Source organism: Lepisma saccharinum, chromosome 6 (genome assembly GCF_977018435.1).
Source record: "Lepisma saccharinum chromosome 6, izLepSacc3.1, whole genome shotgun sequence".
NCBI classification, from domain to species: Eukaryota; Metazoa; Arthropoda; class Insecta; order Zygentoma; family Lepismatidae; genus Lepisma; species Lepisma saccharinum.
Window position 1 is genome coordinate 10501969 of NC_139234.1, and position 15947 is coordinate 10517915.

Below are 15947 nucleotides of genomic sequence, written 5' to 3' on the forward strand. Positions count from 1 at the left end.
TAATTTGTTATTGTATGAATATAATGTACCTCTCTCCTCACTACTGTGCTTGTGGTGGTGCCTCCTCTATTGGTGTGACTGGTTGAACATGCGACTTTTAAAACAATTAACAAAATGCTCTGTTGGCTTGGTGTTCATGTATCAATAATATATCCTGGTGTGCATTGTCATTTTTCATGTTGCCTTGAACTATAATCTGTATTCTGTGTTTTTGCTGATTCTTTCCTATTAATATTATTGTTCTTTCTCTTGCTTGGTAATTTCCTCTATGTGCGTTTGTGTGTATTTCATACCCTTTCACCTTAATGCACCTCCAACACCACTGCTTTCCCCTCCCTGCAACCTGTGAAAAATTCTATAAACTAGGGTGAGTTGGTTGACAGGATTGAATACCTCGTGGAACAGTCAGCGGATGCTGTTGACGACGGAAAGCGTGAAATTACTGCTGCACAGAACTACCAAACAAAGGCACGGAAGGTAAGTGTGATGTACTTTTTTTTTGCCTCTTCCGTGACTGAAGATGAAATTTGCACAGTTACAGATGTCTTATGTATGTATTCCATTTTATCATTACTTGATAGTGTAGGTGTAATCAGTTAGTTTCAAGTTGCTGCAGGAAATCTTCATTAATTTCATAGTGAAAAGCCTAAAATGCATACACAATGATTTTTGCATGTAACCAGTCATAGTGAACTTGCATTGTTCTTCAAGTCCTGTACTTGTGGTCTCTGAAGCTGCTTATTCCCTCTCCATTTCGACATAGTTCACAATACCTTCCTCCTCACATTGCACAGTGGTTCAGACCCCACTTTCACTGTAGATCAAGTTACAATTAGCCGATCTTTGCATAGAATGCATCTAAACAAACTCTTTAACAAGTTGAAATGTAAACCAGTGATGGTTATTTTAAAGATTGGATTGCAGGAAAACTTGTCATCTTGTGTGTCGAAGTTGTAAATTTTTTATCCTGGAAGGTTGTTTACATATTTTCAAATGTTTACTGATTGCCCATGTAATCACATACTTTTTCTTTTAACCCTTAAACAATGGTGTATGTTTGCCAGTGAACCCATGAACTATGAACAAGTTTCCAGCTAGAAAATTAAATTTCCGCATGCTTTTAAATAAAATTTTATATCTCTGGAACTAAGAATGCTAGAGTTACAAATTACATACCTCCTTTTCTTCAGTACACATTGGGCTATAAATCTGTAGCAGAAGAAAAAGATACATTTTCTGTAATCAGAAGAAGAGGAAAGAAAAAACTATAAATCTGAAATTCATCGGACCCCCACAGAGGACAAGAAGGTAAAAAATGCACATAATTTACACGACATTGCCCCCCCCCCCCACACACACACACACCTCAAGACATGCAGAACTCAAAACATGCATCTCTGACCTGTATGAGAGTTGCAGTATGTCCTCAAAGTCACATACTACATGTGGTTACATAATGGAACAAGCCATAGTTTAAGGATTAAACATTCATGGAAAAAAAGATGCACTTTTTGTGATTGTACGTTATTCATTTCTTCAAAATTTTCACACATACATACATACGTACTATTTGTGAATATTGAGTGTTGCTTCGCCACTAAACACTAATTTTTCCTCAAAACCATTCTCTTTCATAAAGTGTTGCACATTCTAACAGAAAGATGATCACAAGTCTTAAGTATGACCTCTTCAGAGCTTGTATCAACTGCAGTATCTGTGGCTTCATGATCGTTTTTTTATGCAAAATTTGCCAATCAGTTTTCTGCAGAATACCTAGTTCTCTGCTTGCTCATTAGGTGGGCTTGTGAGTGCTCTTTGCGAAGCATACGTAGATAAATGCACCCAGTCTCTTTAAAATTCCAAATACCACTTTTGAATTGATTTGATGGTGGGTCATTTCCATAGTACAGAAATGCCATTATACCATCAGGACAGACTTCATTGAATCAAATTCAAGAACACCGAAAGCTTTTTCCTGCTCACTAGTCGCCATTTTACTTCCTTTGACTAAGATGCCTCCTGGTGGCAGCCAATGCAACAAGCACGAAACCTATAACGGGCAAGTAAACTTTTTGAGATTATGTTCAGAATCAAATGTCTCTCAAGAAGTAGGAATTATAACATTTCGAATAACAATTGATTGAAATTGGGAATAGCATTTTGTATTGCCAGTTGATATACATACCATATACCACTTTCAACATAAATACCACTATTGTGTGGCACTCGTCATAGGGGCACCAGTTTTTGCATCACCTTCATTGTAGGCCACATCTCTTATTATAGATCTCAGCTTGCAATGGCATAATCTCAATAGCCTTCACAAAGTTGACGATAAATTTCAGCCAGTTTATACTCCTTACATTGAAAAAAAGGGAAGACAACATTTCACGTATGGTGTACTTCTCTTGTTACTTAAACATTATAAATGCACACACGCCTTTTTGATTGCAGTGCTACAGCAGCAATATTTGGAAACCACTTATTTTGTGAATATCTTTCATTATATGTACAGTATTAGGGAATGGACAGAGCCAGCAGTCCTCTTTGGGCTGATATATTTATGATGAATAAAAACAAGCTTTCAGTCTAGAAACTGGACACATGTCAGGATCAAAAACAGTATAGAAAATATCATTTTGGTGTTAGTGATAAATATGATCTTAAGTTTCATTTAAAAGCAATACTTAATACACAAAATAAAATTTACTTTCTCATAGCACATTTTTGTGGTTATCAGAGTATTAAGTTGATTTCTGTATAAAGGAGTCCATTTTCTTCTCAAAATTTTACAACAAAACAGAATCAATGCTGCAAGGGAGGGGGTGAGGATGCTAACCCCCAGTTAAGAAAGTTTCAATAAAGCATCCCCTAGCTAGGTTAATTGGAATAAGCATCCCTCAAACTCAACTAAACATCTCCCCAGCTAGGAATTTTACACAGCACTGAGCAAAATTAATCAGCTTTCTTTGATTTTGCATACCTCATAGAATAAGTCGGGCTTCAGAAAGTGTTGCTTTAGTCAATAAACTCTGAATTTCTTGTTCACTCTTTTATTTTCCTTTTTGCATCATTAAGATCATGGTAAGCAAATGTACTTCACTCCTTTCAAAATCATGAAAAATTAACATTATAGTGTGTTCTTACACATTTCATTTTTCCGTTTAAAACAAAATGTGTATATGTGTACATATCAGTGAAAAATTGACATTTTCTTACTTCTAGTAGAATATTAGTTATTGTATTGTTTTATTTGAGTAGGACTGGTATGCTTTTGACATAAAGTAGGCATTTGTTTGATTCCTAATTACATGTTAAACTCGAATACTATTTAGGTGTGTATTCATCTGGTGCAAGTTTGAGTTCAATGCAAAGGGCAAATTTCATCAATGAAATATTCAGGTTATTGGAATTTAGAGATGTCTGTTGTGCTAATGACACTGACTAAGAGACACTGAGATATTTTCCAGACTAAAAAAAAAAAATATTTTTGGGTTTGATCATCTTGCAATGCATTAATGAAGTTCTCCTGCAATTTTTTCTCCCCCCCTGAAGTAAGTACATGTGTAGTTACTGAGTTTGTATTCCAGAGGCATATTGGTTGAAAAGTGCATTCAAGTTTCTGCAGCACATCATTCTGCTAAAATAGGAATTGTAGCTTTCCTGGCGACATGATTCGAACAAGTGTTCTCGTGTTACCAGCCAGGTTAAATCGATGTTAGCTTCCAACGTTTCGAGCGCATACATTGGATATAAAAGATAGAGACCAGTGTAGGGTTAAATACACAACTATGATTGGGCGGAGCTTGGTGAAGTTTGAATTATCCTGAGAGTTATGCAATTTATGGAATATTTATTAATTCTGTTGTAAATGTTTGAGACATAAAAATGGACTCCTATACACAGGATTAAACTTAATACTCTGGTAAGTACATACATGTGCTATTAGAAGGGATATGTTTTTTTTGTATAATAAGTGCAGTTTTGAAATGAAATTTAGGATTATATTCATAATTTTAAAACCAAAATGTAATTTATATACTGCTTTGATCCGATTGTTCACAGGTATAACACCGAAATTTTATTTTATTTACCACTTTTGATTCCGATACAGGATTAAACTTAATACTCTGGTAAGTACATATGTGTGCTATTAGAAGGGATATGTTTATCTTGTGTAATAAGTGCAGATTTGAAATGAAATTTAGGATTATATTCATAATTTTAAAACCAAAATGTAATTTATATACGGCTTTTGGTCCGGTTGTTCACAGGTATAACACTGAAATTTTATTTTATTTACCACTTTTGATCCCGAAATTGACTGTTTTGTGTACCAACATTTTTATTTTTCATTTACCAAAAATATGTACCTCTACTCACTTGCCAACTAGGGTTTGAATGTCTGCTAATCTACAAAGACACACAAAGGATTTAAACTTTTTTCAACTATGTTTAAAATGTCTATCATAAATGAAGTACAGAGGGACCCAAATTCCCTGGATTTTACATTATACATCCATCTTCATGGTGCCAACAGAGATAATGTAATAACATTTTGCCAGAATTTACATCTTGCATTTAAGTTATCACAGCAAAAACTTGTGTTTGGTAAGATTTTTAGTTATAACTTTATAAATGTGGAAACAATGTTATGCAAACAAGTAATGTCAAGTCAAAATTGGCTGAGAAAGGTTTATACCTAGGCTCTTTGTCTTTGTCAAGGAGCAGTGTGCAACCTACCAAATAAATCTGTAAAGAAACATAAAATATAAAAGTGGAGGTTCTTTCTCAGGATATCAGCCAGGTCGGTTCCAGATATGCTTGGTAGCTTTCAAGAGCTAAAGTTACCCTCATCTTTAATCCCTGAAGCAGAGAATATAGCCATTTCACGGGAAAGTACCAATCTCAACAGGGACGTGGGACTCCAGCTCAGCCACGCCTGGAACTCGCTTGTTCGTAAAAACACGACACCAGCCAATAAGAACACTAGGATCCAGAGCAAGCCAATAGGAAGACAACATCCAAGCTCCTGCCCATCATAGTCGTGTATTTAGCCCTACACTGTTGGCTATTCTTTTACATTCCCTGATGATGAGAGCAATATATGCACTCGAAACGTTGGAAGCTAACACAGATTTAACCTGACTGGTAACTCGTGAACACTTGTTCGAATCATTCTTGTAAGTGATTTCTGAATTTGCTTGCATTTTCTTTTACTTCTTAAAGTTTCCTGGTGGTGAATAACAAAGAGATTCTCTCGGGTATATCAGCCAGGTCAGTTCTGGATGCACATGCAATCTTGTAAGCTCGTAATTATCGGCTTCAATGATTAAATAATAGAGTAACTTTAGCTCTTGAAAGGTAGCAAGCATATCTGGAACTGACCTGGCTAATATCCTAAGAAAGAACCTCCTCTTTTTATTTTATGTTTCTTTACAGATTTATTTGGTAGGTTGCACACTGCTCCTTGACAAAGACAAAGAGCCTAGGCATAAACCTTTCTCAGCTAATTTTGACTTGACATTACTTATTTGCATAACATTGTTTCCACATTTATAAAGTTATAACTAAAAATCTTACCAAACAACTTTTTGCTATGATAATTTAAAATGCAAGGAGATGTAAATTCTGGCAAAATGTTATTACATTATCTCTGTTGGCACCATGAAGATGGAATGTATAATGTAAAATCCAGGAGATTTGGGTCCCTCTGTACTTCATTTATGATAAGACGTTTAAACATAGTTGGAAAAAGTTTAAATCCTTTGTGTGTCTTTGTAGATTAGCAGACATTCAAACCCTAGTTGGCTAGTGAGTAGAGGTACATATTTTTGGTAAATGAAAAATAAAAATGTTGGTATAGCTCGACCACAAGCAAAAAAACCTTCCCTCAAAAGCGTTCGCGCATCTTCCCTGCCGTTATCGGTGCTCGGGGCAGTGTTGCCAGGTCAGACTTGAAAAAATCGGGAGATTGTTCCTTGGGAAACCAGAAGATCTGCTACAAAATCCGATGATCGACCTTCTCGGGGGCGGCATAGGCGTGCGCAGTGGGGGCAAGAGGATGTCTGCGGATTTTTTCCAGCGAGGGGGAAACAATGTATTTTTATCAGGCGGGTAAACGAGGCATATTACCCCGTATAATGTTGCCCTCTCAGAAAACACCACTTGAGTTTGAAATTATCACGTTCCTACATCCCTATTATAATAATGGATGTAAATTACTGTAACTGAAATCAACTAATACGTCTGAAATAATAAGTACTTTTATGTCAACATTCATTTTCCAGAAGGGGAGGGGGTGGCGACCATTCTTGCACTTCCTTCTGGACGTCCATGCCGCTTTATAATTTTGTAGAAAATTAAGTATTTAAGTATAGAATAGTATATTAAGGATAGAATATTATGTATTTTCAAGCCGATGAAAGTTCCAAGCAACTACGGGGGAGAGGGTGCATTATTTCCTTCGTAATTGAACTATGCCGCTTCGTTCTGTAGCAAATTTCTTGTTATTAACACTCACATGCTTTATTCGTCAGTTATGTTGCCTCTATGTTGCTGCATTTAATATATAATAGACACACACACACACACACACACACACACATACATATATAAAATAATTTGCCCACGCTACGAAGTCAGTATTTCTACTTAGTAAGGCAAGGACGTTTCACTGTGTTTGTGTCACTTCATTCATTTCATCAGTTTTTCATTCATCCTTGTTGTCGTACTTACCCGTAGAGGCACAAAAGCGACGTAAAATAACTAAAATAGAAATAGATTTTCAGGTGGGATAAAATACAACCATCTAAAAATAGTAATGTACATGGACGTCCGCAGGATTTTTTCCAGGCAGTGGCAAGGAAGGTATTTTTTTTCCAGGGGGGGCAAAGAAGGCACATTTTCTCCAATAATAGTGTTGTTCCCTCAAAAAACATTGCTTAAATTTCAATGTATCATATTCATGCAATAATTAACACATATTATTGCAGCTGAAATGAAATTATATGTGAAAAATATATAATTTTTGGTTGACTTTCATTTTTCAGGGGGGGGGCACACCCCCCCCCCCCCTTCCGGACGCCCATGGTAATGTAGTAATAAAATAATAATAATGTGCTAGCACATCGTTTGGCATAATTTCACAGTTCAAACAGACTTTTCATGGCTGAGTGGAGTTCCACTCTCCCCTCCATGTTCAAGTAAGGTGACCAGGAAACTTGTTTTTGAGCAGGCCGTCGGAGGTGCCATAGCAATAGTTTATTATGGAATCCTACCGAGAAATCAATAGGTCTGGCAACACTGACGTTGGTCGCTTTGAAGGCTCCTTCCTCCTGTCTTTTTCCCCCACCCACCAGCGCGATGGGGTCTGCACAGGTTTCTTTCCTTGTGGTTCCACTATACACAAACATACAATTTCGGGATCAAAAGTGGTAAATAAAATAAAATTTCAGTGTTATACCTGTGAACAATCAAATCAAAAGCAGTATATAAATTACATTTTGGTTTTAAAATTATGAATATAATCCTAAATTTCATTTCAAAACTGCACTTATTACACAAAATAAACATATCCTTCCTAATTGCACACGTATGTACTTAACGGAGCATTGAGTTGACTCCTGTATATAGGGATCCATTTTTATGTCTCAAACATTTACAGCAGAATTAATAAATATTCCATAAATTGCATAACTCTCAGGATACTTCATACTTCAGAAAGTGTCACATCAGTAAATAAACACAAAATTTTATGTTTTTTAAGAGTCTATTTCACATTTTGCAGTTCATTTTACATCATTTCGTGACAAAACAGGGAAGGAAAATGCACCTCACACCTTTCAGAAACCTGAAAATTTAACATTACAATGTGTTACTTCTTATTTCGTGTTTCCGTCAGATATGTGCACACAAGGGCTATGTAGATCTCTACTCGACAAGCTACATAATGCTCTATAAACATTATACATGCAGAGAGTGAGCCAGAAATTTTACGCATTTGTGCTCACCCATATCAGTCGAAGAACACAAGACTCTAAATACCTAAGTCTTTCTCGGTTCAAATCTAACAACAATGGAAGAATGCTTTTTTAACATTATCTTAAACAATAGCTTCGCACAGCTTTGATGTTACAGAAGATAATGTGACAACGATAGCATCTATCTTGCAGACTACCTGTGTTACCAACATGGGAGCTACCAACTGTGCGTGGGAAGAAATTACAACAATTATACGTAACCGTACCATACCACATGATACTGCCATGTAACAGTGGGTATGTTACACATAAAATATTAATTACCATGCTTACTCATGTACAATGCACCCATTTTCCCAAAATTTTTGCCCCCCATAAACTGTGGTGCGTATTATGCATGGAATAATTGCTCTTTGTAGAAATCTCGGTGAAAAATGCAGGCTCTACCAGGGCTCGAGCCTGGTCGAGTATGCCAGAGCCTGGATTTTCGCTAACATTTCTGCACAGTACATCTCCTGTGTGTGCTAAATCATAAGACAATTGTACTTCTTTGTTCATGAATGTTTCTTGCAGCTGTAGATAATAGCTTTATGAAAGCTAATATTCAGATCAGTTCCACTTTTACTGAAAGTGCAACTCCTATCAGGCTGCCAGCTTATGTGCCAGATCCTTGCTAGTGCATTTCAACCATTGTGTAGTGAGCTAGCTCACTCTCCATGTCTTCTTAGCACTATAGACTTCCTTTTCACTCAAATGGCTATTGCATATTATGCAAGTTTTTGTATAAAAGTAGAAACTTAACTTCAACCTTACATTTCTTCTGATACTCCTCTGGAAATACAGCCGAGAAAAATGTATAAAGTTACTTGGGATGTGATTAGCACTGCACCAGCTTTCACTGTAAATAAAGAACTTGATTTTTCAGTGTTATTTTTAACTTCCAAGTTGGCGTTTCATTTTTTATCTTTTTGTCACTTGTCTTAAATAGACCAGAAAATTACCTTATGATTTGGCACACGGGATGTGTTGTACTTCATGCAAGTACATCTCCAATGTGGGCTGAATTATAAAGTACAGCTTCGTGATGGGAAATTCTAGGCACTGTCGACATCCTCAGTGTTCCAAATGCAACAGATCTCATTCCAGTATCCCTTACAGATAATTCCACACAGCAAAAGCAGCAGAAGTGAAAAATGAGGCAAAGCCAAGGCTGGCTTGGAAATTTGGTGTTAGAGACCCAAATTCAAGTTCTTGTGGAGCCTCAGTAGACTCTAAGTCTGCAACACTTCACCTGTAACATGAAAAAATAATAAAATATTCAGATCTGTAAATGAGGTGCATTGGAGTAATTTAAGTAACTAATCTAGTGATTAGTGCTTGCAGCTTGCAACATTTGCAACCAATTTATACATTGCATTGCATTATTACTACATAACTATTATTTTCAGCCACTTAATACTTCTTTGTCGTAACTGAAAAATCAAGGCCTGTATTTATAAAACCTAATTCTTTGATTACATTTTTGAGATGATAGTAGCATGCAACTAGTTGCACATCCTGGCACAGTTTTTTTTCTTTTACGATGATGCTTTCACTTTAGTACGTAAGTTATTGTGTGAAAAAGTACATCACAGTATAGTTCCTTAATAGTGAAAATGCCAAAGTATGTAGTCGAGTACGAGCAATTAAATATTTCATTTTGTTTTAGACAAACTATTGAGCTTTCTACTAGTTTTGCAGTATTTTTAAATGTAGACTTAGCTTTCATTATTTGAGATCAAAGGTAGATTGTTGGCAACCCTGTATACACAATATGTTTTGTTGCTGTGCTTAATTTTAATTTTCTGTTGTTTTGTTTTTCTTTTCACAGAAAAAAATACTCATCATTATCTGCCTCGTAGTAGTTATCACCATTTTAATTATAGTTCTTGCGGTCAGTCTCGGATGATGTGATAGTTCGGATGGTGTTTATTTCTAGAAGGTTTAAAAAAATAACAAAAAAAGTATATGGAAATAGTATGCTTTGTAAATAGCATTTTGAATAAGAAATAAAGACAATACATTGCTAAGGTGTAAAATAGGAATAGATGTTCACAGTCATTGGTAGAACCTTTGTGCTGGGAAGAATTCGAGACCTCCACCCCTTCGTCCCGAAGTTACCTACTTCACATTTCTCTCATAAGACAAGAAGGGGGTGTGAGATATTCTCTTTCCTGAAATCATGTCCGTGTGATGTCTTTAATATGTCTTTCTCAGTGGAAATAAGTATTGTGCATACTTTTTTCTTTCTCTGTATAATTGGATGATCTGAATTGTTTCCAGTCCTAGTCATTCTGTTTAAATATACCGTGTGTGTTGACATGATGTACATGTTGTTTTTGATGCATAGTTGCAGCAACATATGCATGAAGCTGGTGCAACCGGATCTAAAACATAATCTTGTATCAGTATTAAATGTTGTTAAGTTTCTTACTGGTATTTTAAGAGCACGCAACTTCTGTTGGTTACAAGAAACCAATGGTTTTAAACAGATACACTTAATGAGACCAAATATGGCATACTTAACTCTTGAAATTTATAGAGTAACGTTGTGTAGGCAGTGCTACAGTTATCTGGAGCTTCATATTTTCAAAATAAAAGGTAAATTATTCACAGAACCATCACCAAATTAACAGGTACTATCTTTGGAATTATAATCTCATCACGGCATGCCATTTATGTTGCAAAGCTTAATTATTATTTTGTTGGACATCATTTGCTTGCCATTGGTTGTGTACCTCAGTTCTGCTTTGTATGCTGCAGAGTTTCACATCATAATAGTCTATTTGTTATTTATTATGTTAATGTATGTTACGTCCTGAATGTGCTAATGGAAAAACTACGTCATTAAACTGTTTTCTGCTATGTAATTTTTCCAATTTGCATTCTGAATAAGACAAGAAATAGCATTATATTGAAAAACATGAATAACACAACAGTGATTTTCAGTAACTATGCCTGTTCACTGCATTGTAAATGCAGTCCACAGGTAGATTTTTGCAGACTGTATTCATAAGCTTGGGATTTGAGAATGAAGGTGAAAACAACGTGACTTTAGTACTTGTTTTTATCATCCTATTTCCATATAGATTAGTGCATACCAACGAATATGTTACGTATCATGTAGTTATTATTTGTCTGCCAAAATTTTCATTAAATGTATTATAATGTTTTTTGAAAAAATACAATACAATACTGCCAAATATTGTGGTAAGTTCAGCTTGAAAAGAGTGAACAGTTGTAATGTGTGTTATTGTTAAACACTATTATTCAACATCATCATTAATGGGTTGTATAGCAATAATGTATATTGTTTCTTTAAAGTCTCTTATTTGCCCATTGTAATTTGAAGTGAAGTTTATTAATTTCAAGTAAAAGACATTTGTTATTTCCCATCTCAACATCACAGTCAATAAGGTATGCATTGCAACACATGTTCGATGTTCAGAAGCTAATTCCAGCCTCAATGTTGTTCTGGTGATGTGCTTCACCTTTATCTTTTTCCCTTTAATGAAGTAACTCGTATGTTAACAGTTTCAGGTTGCCTTCCAGCCCTACAGAACCCGACATTAACAAAGAAATTCTGGCCATAACTAATTAGCGAACCCATTTTCCCACACCCAAATTTTTGTATGATACAGTATTAAGCTGGTGTCGCAACTGTGCAGCTTGGGTTGCAGGAAATGTGAAAGTAACTTGCCCATGCATGGTGAATATTACAGCTCCTTGAAGTACTCATCCCCCCACTGTCAGCTTCTCGGTAATTTCTTCACCATTGCCCTGCCTACAACTCACAACCAGTACTTCAATCTTCCACATTTCTTGCCACGTTCACCCTAGCAAACCATGGAAATTTACCAATTCCATCTTGCGAGATCCATAGCTCAACAGTCAGTCATTCCTCAAAGTGCCATTCTACTACTAAACACCATATCACACAACAGCCCTTGGAGGGCCAATGCCTTTTAAGGAACCTTTCCTTGTGTGGTTAGCACATTTAGTCCTGTTGCTTGCTGGCTTCTGAGAACAGAGTTTACAACTTCTTTTCAAGTAGCTCCTCCAAGTGTTCTCACAATGCTGAGTCCGCACCAAAATTTTGAAGTTCCCACCATGAACTTTTTGCACCAAAGATGAGAAGGTTAAGCATTCGCCTAAACAGAAGCTTGCAGAGTTCGATCTGGATGATCTATGTTTCTTTGTTTATTTGTGGTGGTGGTTCCAAGTTTCAAAGTTCTATAAATCCTTCCACTAGCAATACAGAATGAAATGGTTTCTGCTTGCTACCAAGTTGCTTGACATGCCAACTGCCTTTTTTTGTTGTGGTTGTGATTGTTAAAAGACTGTGTGAGTAAGGATGTATCTCATGTCAACCTAGGAATATCATCAAGCATGGAAATGATAGACTGTTATTGTATGTTTGCAGTAGATAACAAACAAGGTAAAGCTCTCCCTTGTGTATTTCACTGTGCCATAAAGGCACTTGTGGCATGAGGGTAGGGTCCAACGCATTCTTAATCTCTGCCATAATGGAAATGAGCGATCATTACCAATTTCTACCCACATTTGCCCCCAGATTGGTGCAAGAACATGTCAGAAATATTCCAACCTTCTCCAGGAATCGAACCTGAGCCACATGAGTTATATGCCCTACTGACAGGACATTCCATGGATTTATTGCAACATTGTACAGTTGCGAATGAATACTTAAATATTAAGACTTCCGTAACTATTGTGAGCAACTGCTAAAATGTTCAAGAACATGCGAGAATAGATTTGGAGCAATAGCACAGTGGCTAAAGTTGTTACCTTGTAATAAATGGTCTCCGGTGAAGGCACGTTGATTTTACAGTGCTTCATGTCACACTTAAAACTATATTTTCAGCCCTGATTAGCCTTTCTGAGCACGGAGTGTATTTAAGCAAACTTTACCAAATTGGTAGACAGATCAACATTGAGATTGCCTAGGCTGTATTTTTTGTTAGTTGTAAACTGAAACTGACCACTTTGGCACAGCAGCCCTCAGAGGGCCATGGCTTGCCAAGCAGCTTGTCATTTGATGATGCATGCAGGGTTGTTAAAGCTCCAGGAACCCATAAATTCTATTGGGTTCTGCTGCAGGACCGGAACCATTTTTCTCGCACAATTTAAATTCGGTCCAAGTTGCATATTGTTTCATTGAAAAAAGGTTCCTGGACCGTATTTAAATTCATCCGGATAAAAGGTTCCTGGACCGAATTGAAGTGCTTTAAATATGAAAAGGTTATACACTGGAACTCATTTATGTTTGCTGATTTTCTCTACCAGTCCGGGATTAAATTTATTTACAATTCCTGGACCAGGGTTGACCGATCAAAAGTAGCCTTCTAAGAATGTCCGCGAGTACGTTTTACATTGGAATGTCACCCTGCGATGTAGAAAACGTAGTGCAAGGAATTAATCAAAATGCTGTTGTTCTCTCTTGGGTCAGGCTCAAAAGCTCCCTTGTCGAAGAGTTACTGTACGTAACGCAATGGACTATATTAGTGTATCGTCACATCGAGTTCAGAAAAACAGTCACGTGTTGCGCTGGCATCCGGTCCAGGAACCGCAGCCAATAGGAGCCGTTGATGAGGTAACTTGAGGCTGCTGTGTTCCCAGCAGATATCACAACTGCGACGGGTAGTGCTGCTACAACCAAGTGAAGGAACGTGCGCGAGAGAATGGGACTACATGGAGAGGGGCAACGGGACTACATCGTTTGCGTTTCACCCATTTCTACCTTGTACGTTAGTTCTCGAGACAGCCAACACCTGGATTAGTCTTTCATGCTCACAAGTTGATAATTGTTTATTGTCAGGTCCGTGCTCGATCCAAGTTGCGTATTGTTTCACTTTTCCCAGACGGTATTTAAATTCATTCAGAAAAAAGGTTCCTGGACCGTATTTAAATTGATCCGGGAAAAAGGTTCCTGGACCGAATTGAAATACAGATAAAAAGATTATTTACGGTCCAGAACCCATTTAAGCTTGCTGATTTTCTCTCCTGGACTGGAATTGAATTTTATTAAAATACCTGGACCTTTAACAACCCTGGATGTCCTGGTCACCACATAGTTTTTTGCCTTTCTAAACCAGTCTGCCACTTTTCATGTATCTCCCCAATTGTCCACATGATGCTGATCAGCATCAAAATTTAGGATCTCCCACTGGGAGTCAAACAAAATTTAGTGAATAATTTTCTCCTCTTCTTTCTACAATTTTTGTGTATGTGTATTGAGTGTGGAATGTTGTTCTCTCCTACGAAGGTTCCAGGTTCAAATTGTGACCTGGTCATGGGCGTTCCTTTATAAAGTGACCCTTCATCAGTATAAATCATCTAATTTTGTTCGTCTTCATTGTCAAGATTAGTCTTAAAGGGCTGGAAAGTCGCATAAAAATAAGAAACATCCACTTCAATCTTTGCTGTTTTTGAATCTCTCAACCCTCCCTTTTTTGCAATAGAAAGAGGGGAACATATCACCAGAACATCTACAGAAGCGAAATATGTTGAAACCGCCATTGCCTGAGCACATAGCCAGAAGTTAACTAGCATTTTCCTGCATGTATCGTAATGCTTGCTCGTTCGTCCAGCTGTGTGAATGGTAGTGAACCATGTTTCGACATTCCAAGTAATCTTCCCAGACAACAAGGATTTCTGCCAGTGATCCTTCCCACTGTTTCTGCACCAAATTGTAATGCAGAGATCTCATTCTTCTCTCTCTCTCTCTATCTTTAAACTGTTTCCGTGCGCTGTTCATATGCAATACTCAAGGTATTAATAATTTTGTATAAAGACAGGACATATTTCTATGATGTGAATTGTGTTTAAAAAATATATAAACTCGGCATTTGGACGAACTGCTGCCCTTAAGTACAAGGGGCACTGTGCCATAAATACAAACAAAAAAAAACTTGGTTATGTCCAGACTGACTGCATGGTGGCGTTGTAGAGTTCTGAAGACATGGAGACGTGTGTATGTTACTCAAGATACCGAGGTGGCTGATGTGAATTTTTGTAAGTACATAATGTTCCTCGTTTTGTTGTTTTTGCGTTTTGTGTCGTATACCTAAAAGTTCCCTCTTACCATTTTTTGAGCCTGTATTATAGTTTGTTACTTGAATGTATTTCTTGTAAATAAATTTATTTTACAATATTCCTTTTTTAGTTCATTATTTATTATTTTTCACAAAGAATGTTCTTTCTGTTTGATATTTTAAATCCATTGTTTTTCACATTCATGTTTTCTAGATAAGTTCCATATTTCTGTATATTTATATTTTTGGCCTGTCTTTCATGTATTTTTGAATACATGTTCCTCATAACTGTTAACCTGAAAGTAGAAAATATGACCCTCATGTATTGTTAACTAATCTCCAATCTCGTGTCAGATGTGGCATGGTATCTTATTTTGTCATACATCAGATTGTGACTACTGACTGTTCATATGATTGCCAAATGGTAAGCTCAATTTTGATGGGAGTGTTTTTTCAGTTATTTATAAAAGTTTTCTCGATACAAAGGGTATAGAATTGGGGACATTGGGTTGAATGTTTGTGAAGGGGTAGAAGATGAGTCAAATGAAAACATGAAAATTGTAGGACAGAAATGTCATTTTAATGATGGAAGGTTCCACTATACATTTGCACCTGTGAAGAGCAGTGGTTTCTTGCCCTCTGGAAGCCTGAAACCTACAGAAATTCTTCAGCAAATGAAAAATTAATATTCCTATGCATGTCCATCACACCAGCAAGTTAATGAATGGAGGAGAAAGCTGGATAATGGCATCATTTCACAGTCAGATGGGTGGATAAATTTTGTAACCCTACATTCAAAACACTGCTGTGTGAAAATCAAAGTTTTCATCTGCTTACCCTTCTAGATTTATAACATAAAATAGGGAGTTCATGT

At 36.7% G+C, this 15947-nt stretch overlaps 1 protein-coding gene across 4 annotated transcripts in view; it reads left to right on the top strand.

The window, feature by feature from the left end:
* Syx1A (Syntaxin 1A) overlaps positions 1 to 15947 on the top strand; it is a 184361-nt gene that overhangs the window by 125966 nt on the left and 42448 nt on the right. The window contains exons 8-9 of one of the 4 annotated variants that reach the window (XM_083123496.1): positions 367 to 477; positions 9853 to 12761. The exons of 2 other annotated variants lie outside the window; for them this stretch is intronic. In XM_083123496.1, coding sequence (XP_082979622.1) covers positions 367 to 477; positions 9853 to 9930 — 189 coding nt within the window. In that variant the 3' untranslated portion in view covers positions 9931 to 12761. Of the gene's footprint in view, positions 1 to 366; positions 478 to 9852; positions 12762 to 15947 lie in introns of those variants that run through there. One more of the 4 variants, XM_083123497.1, reaches the window with a different exon arrangement.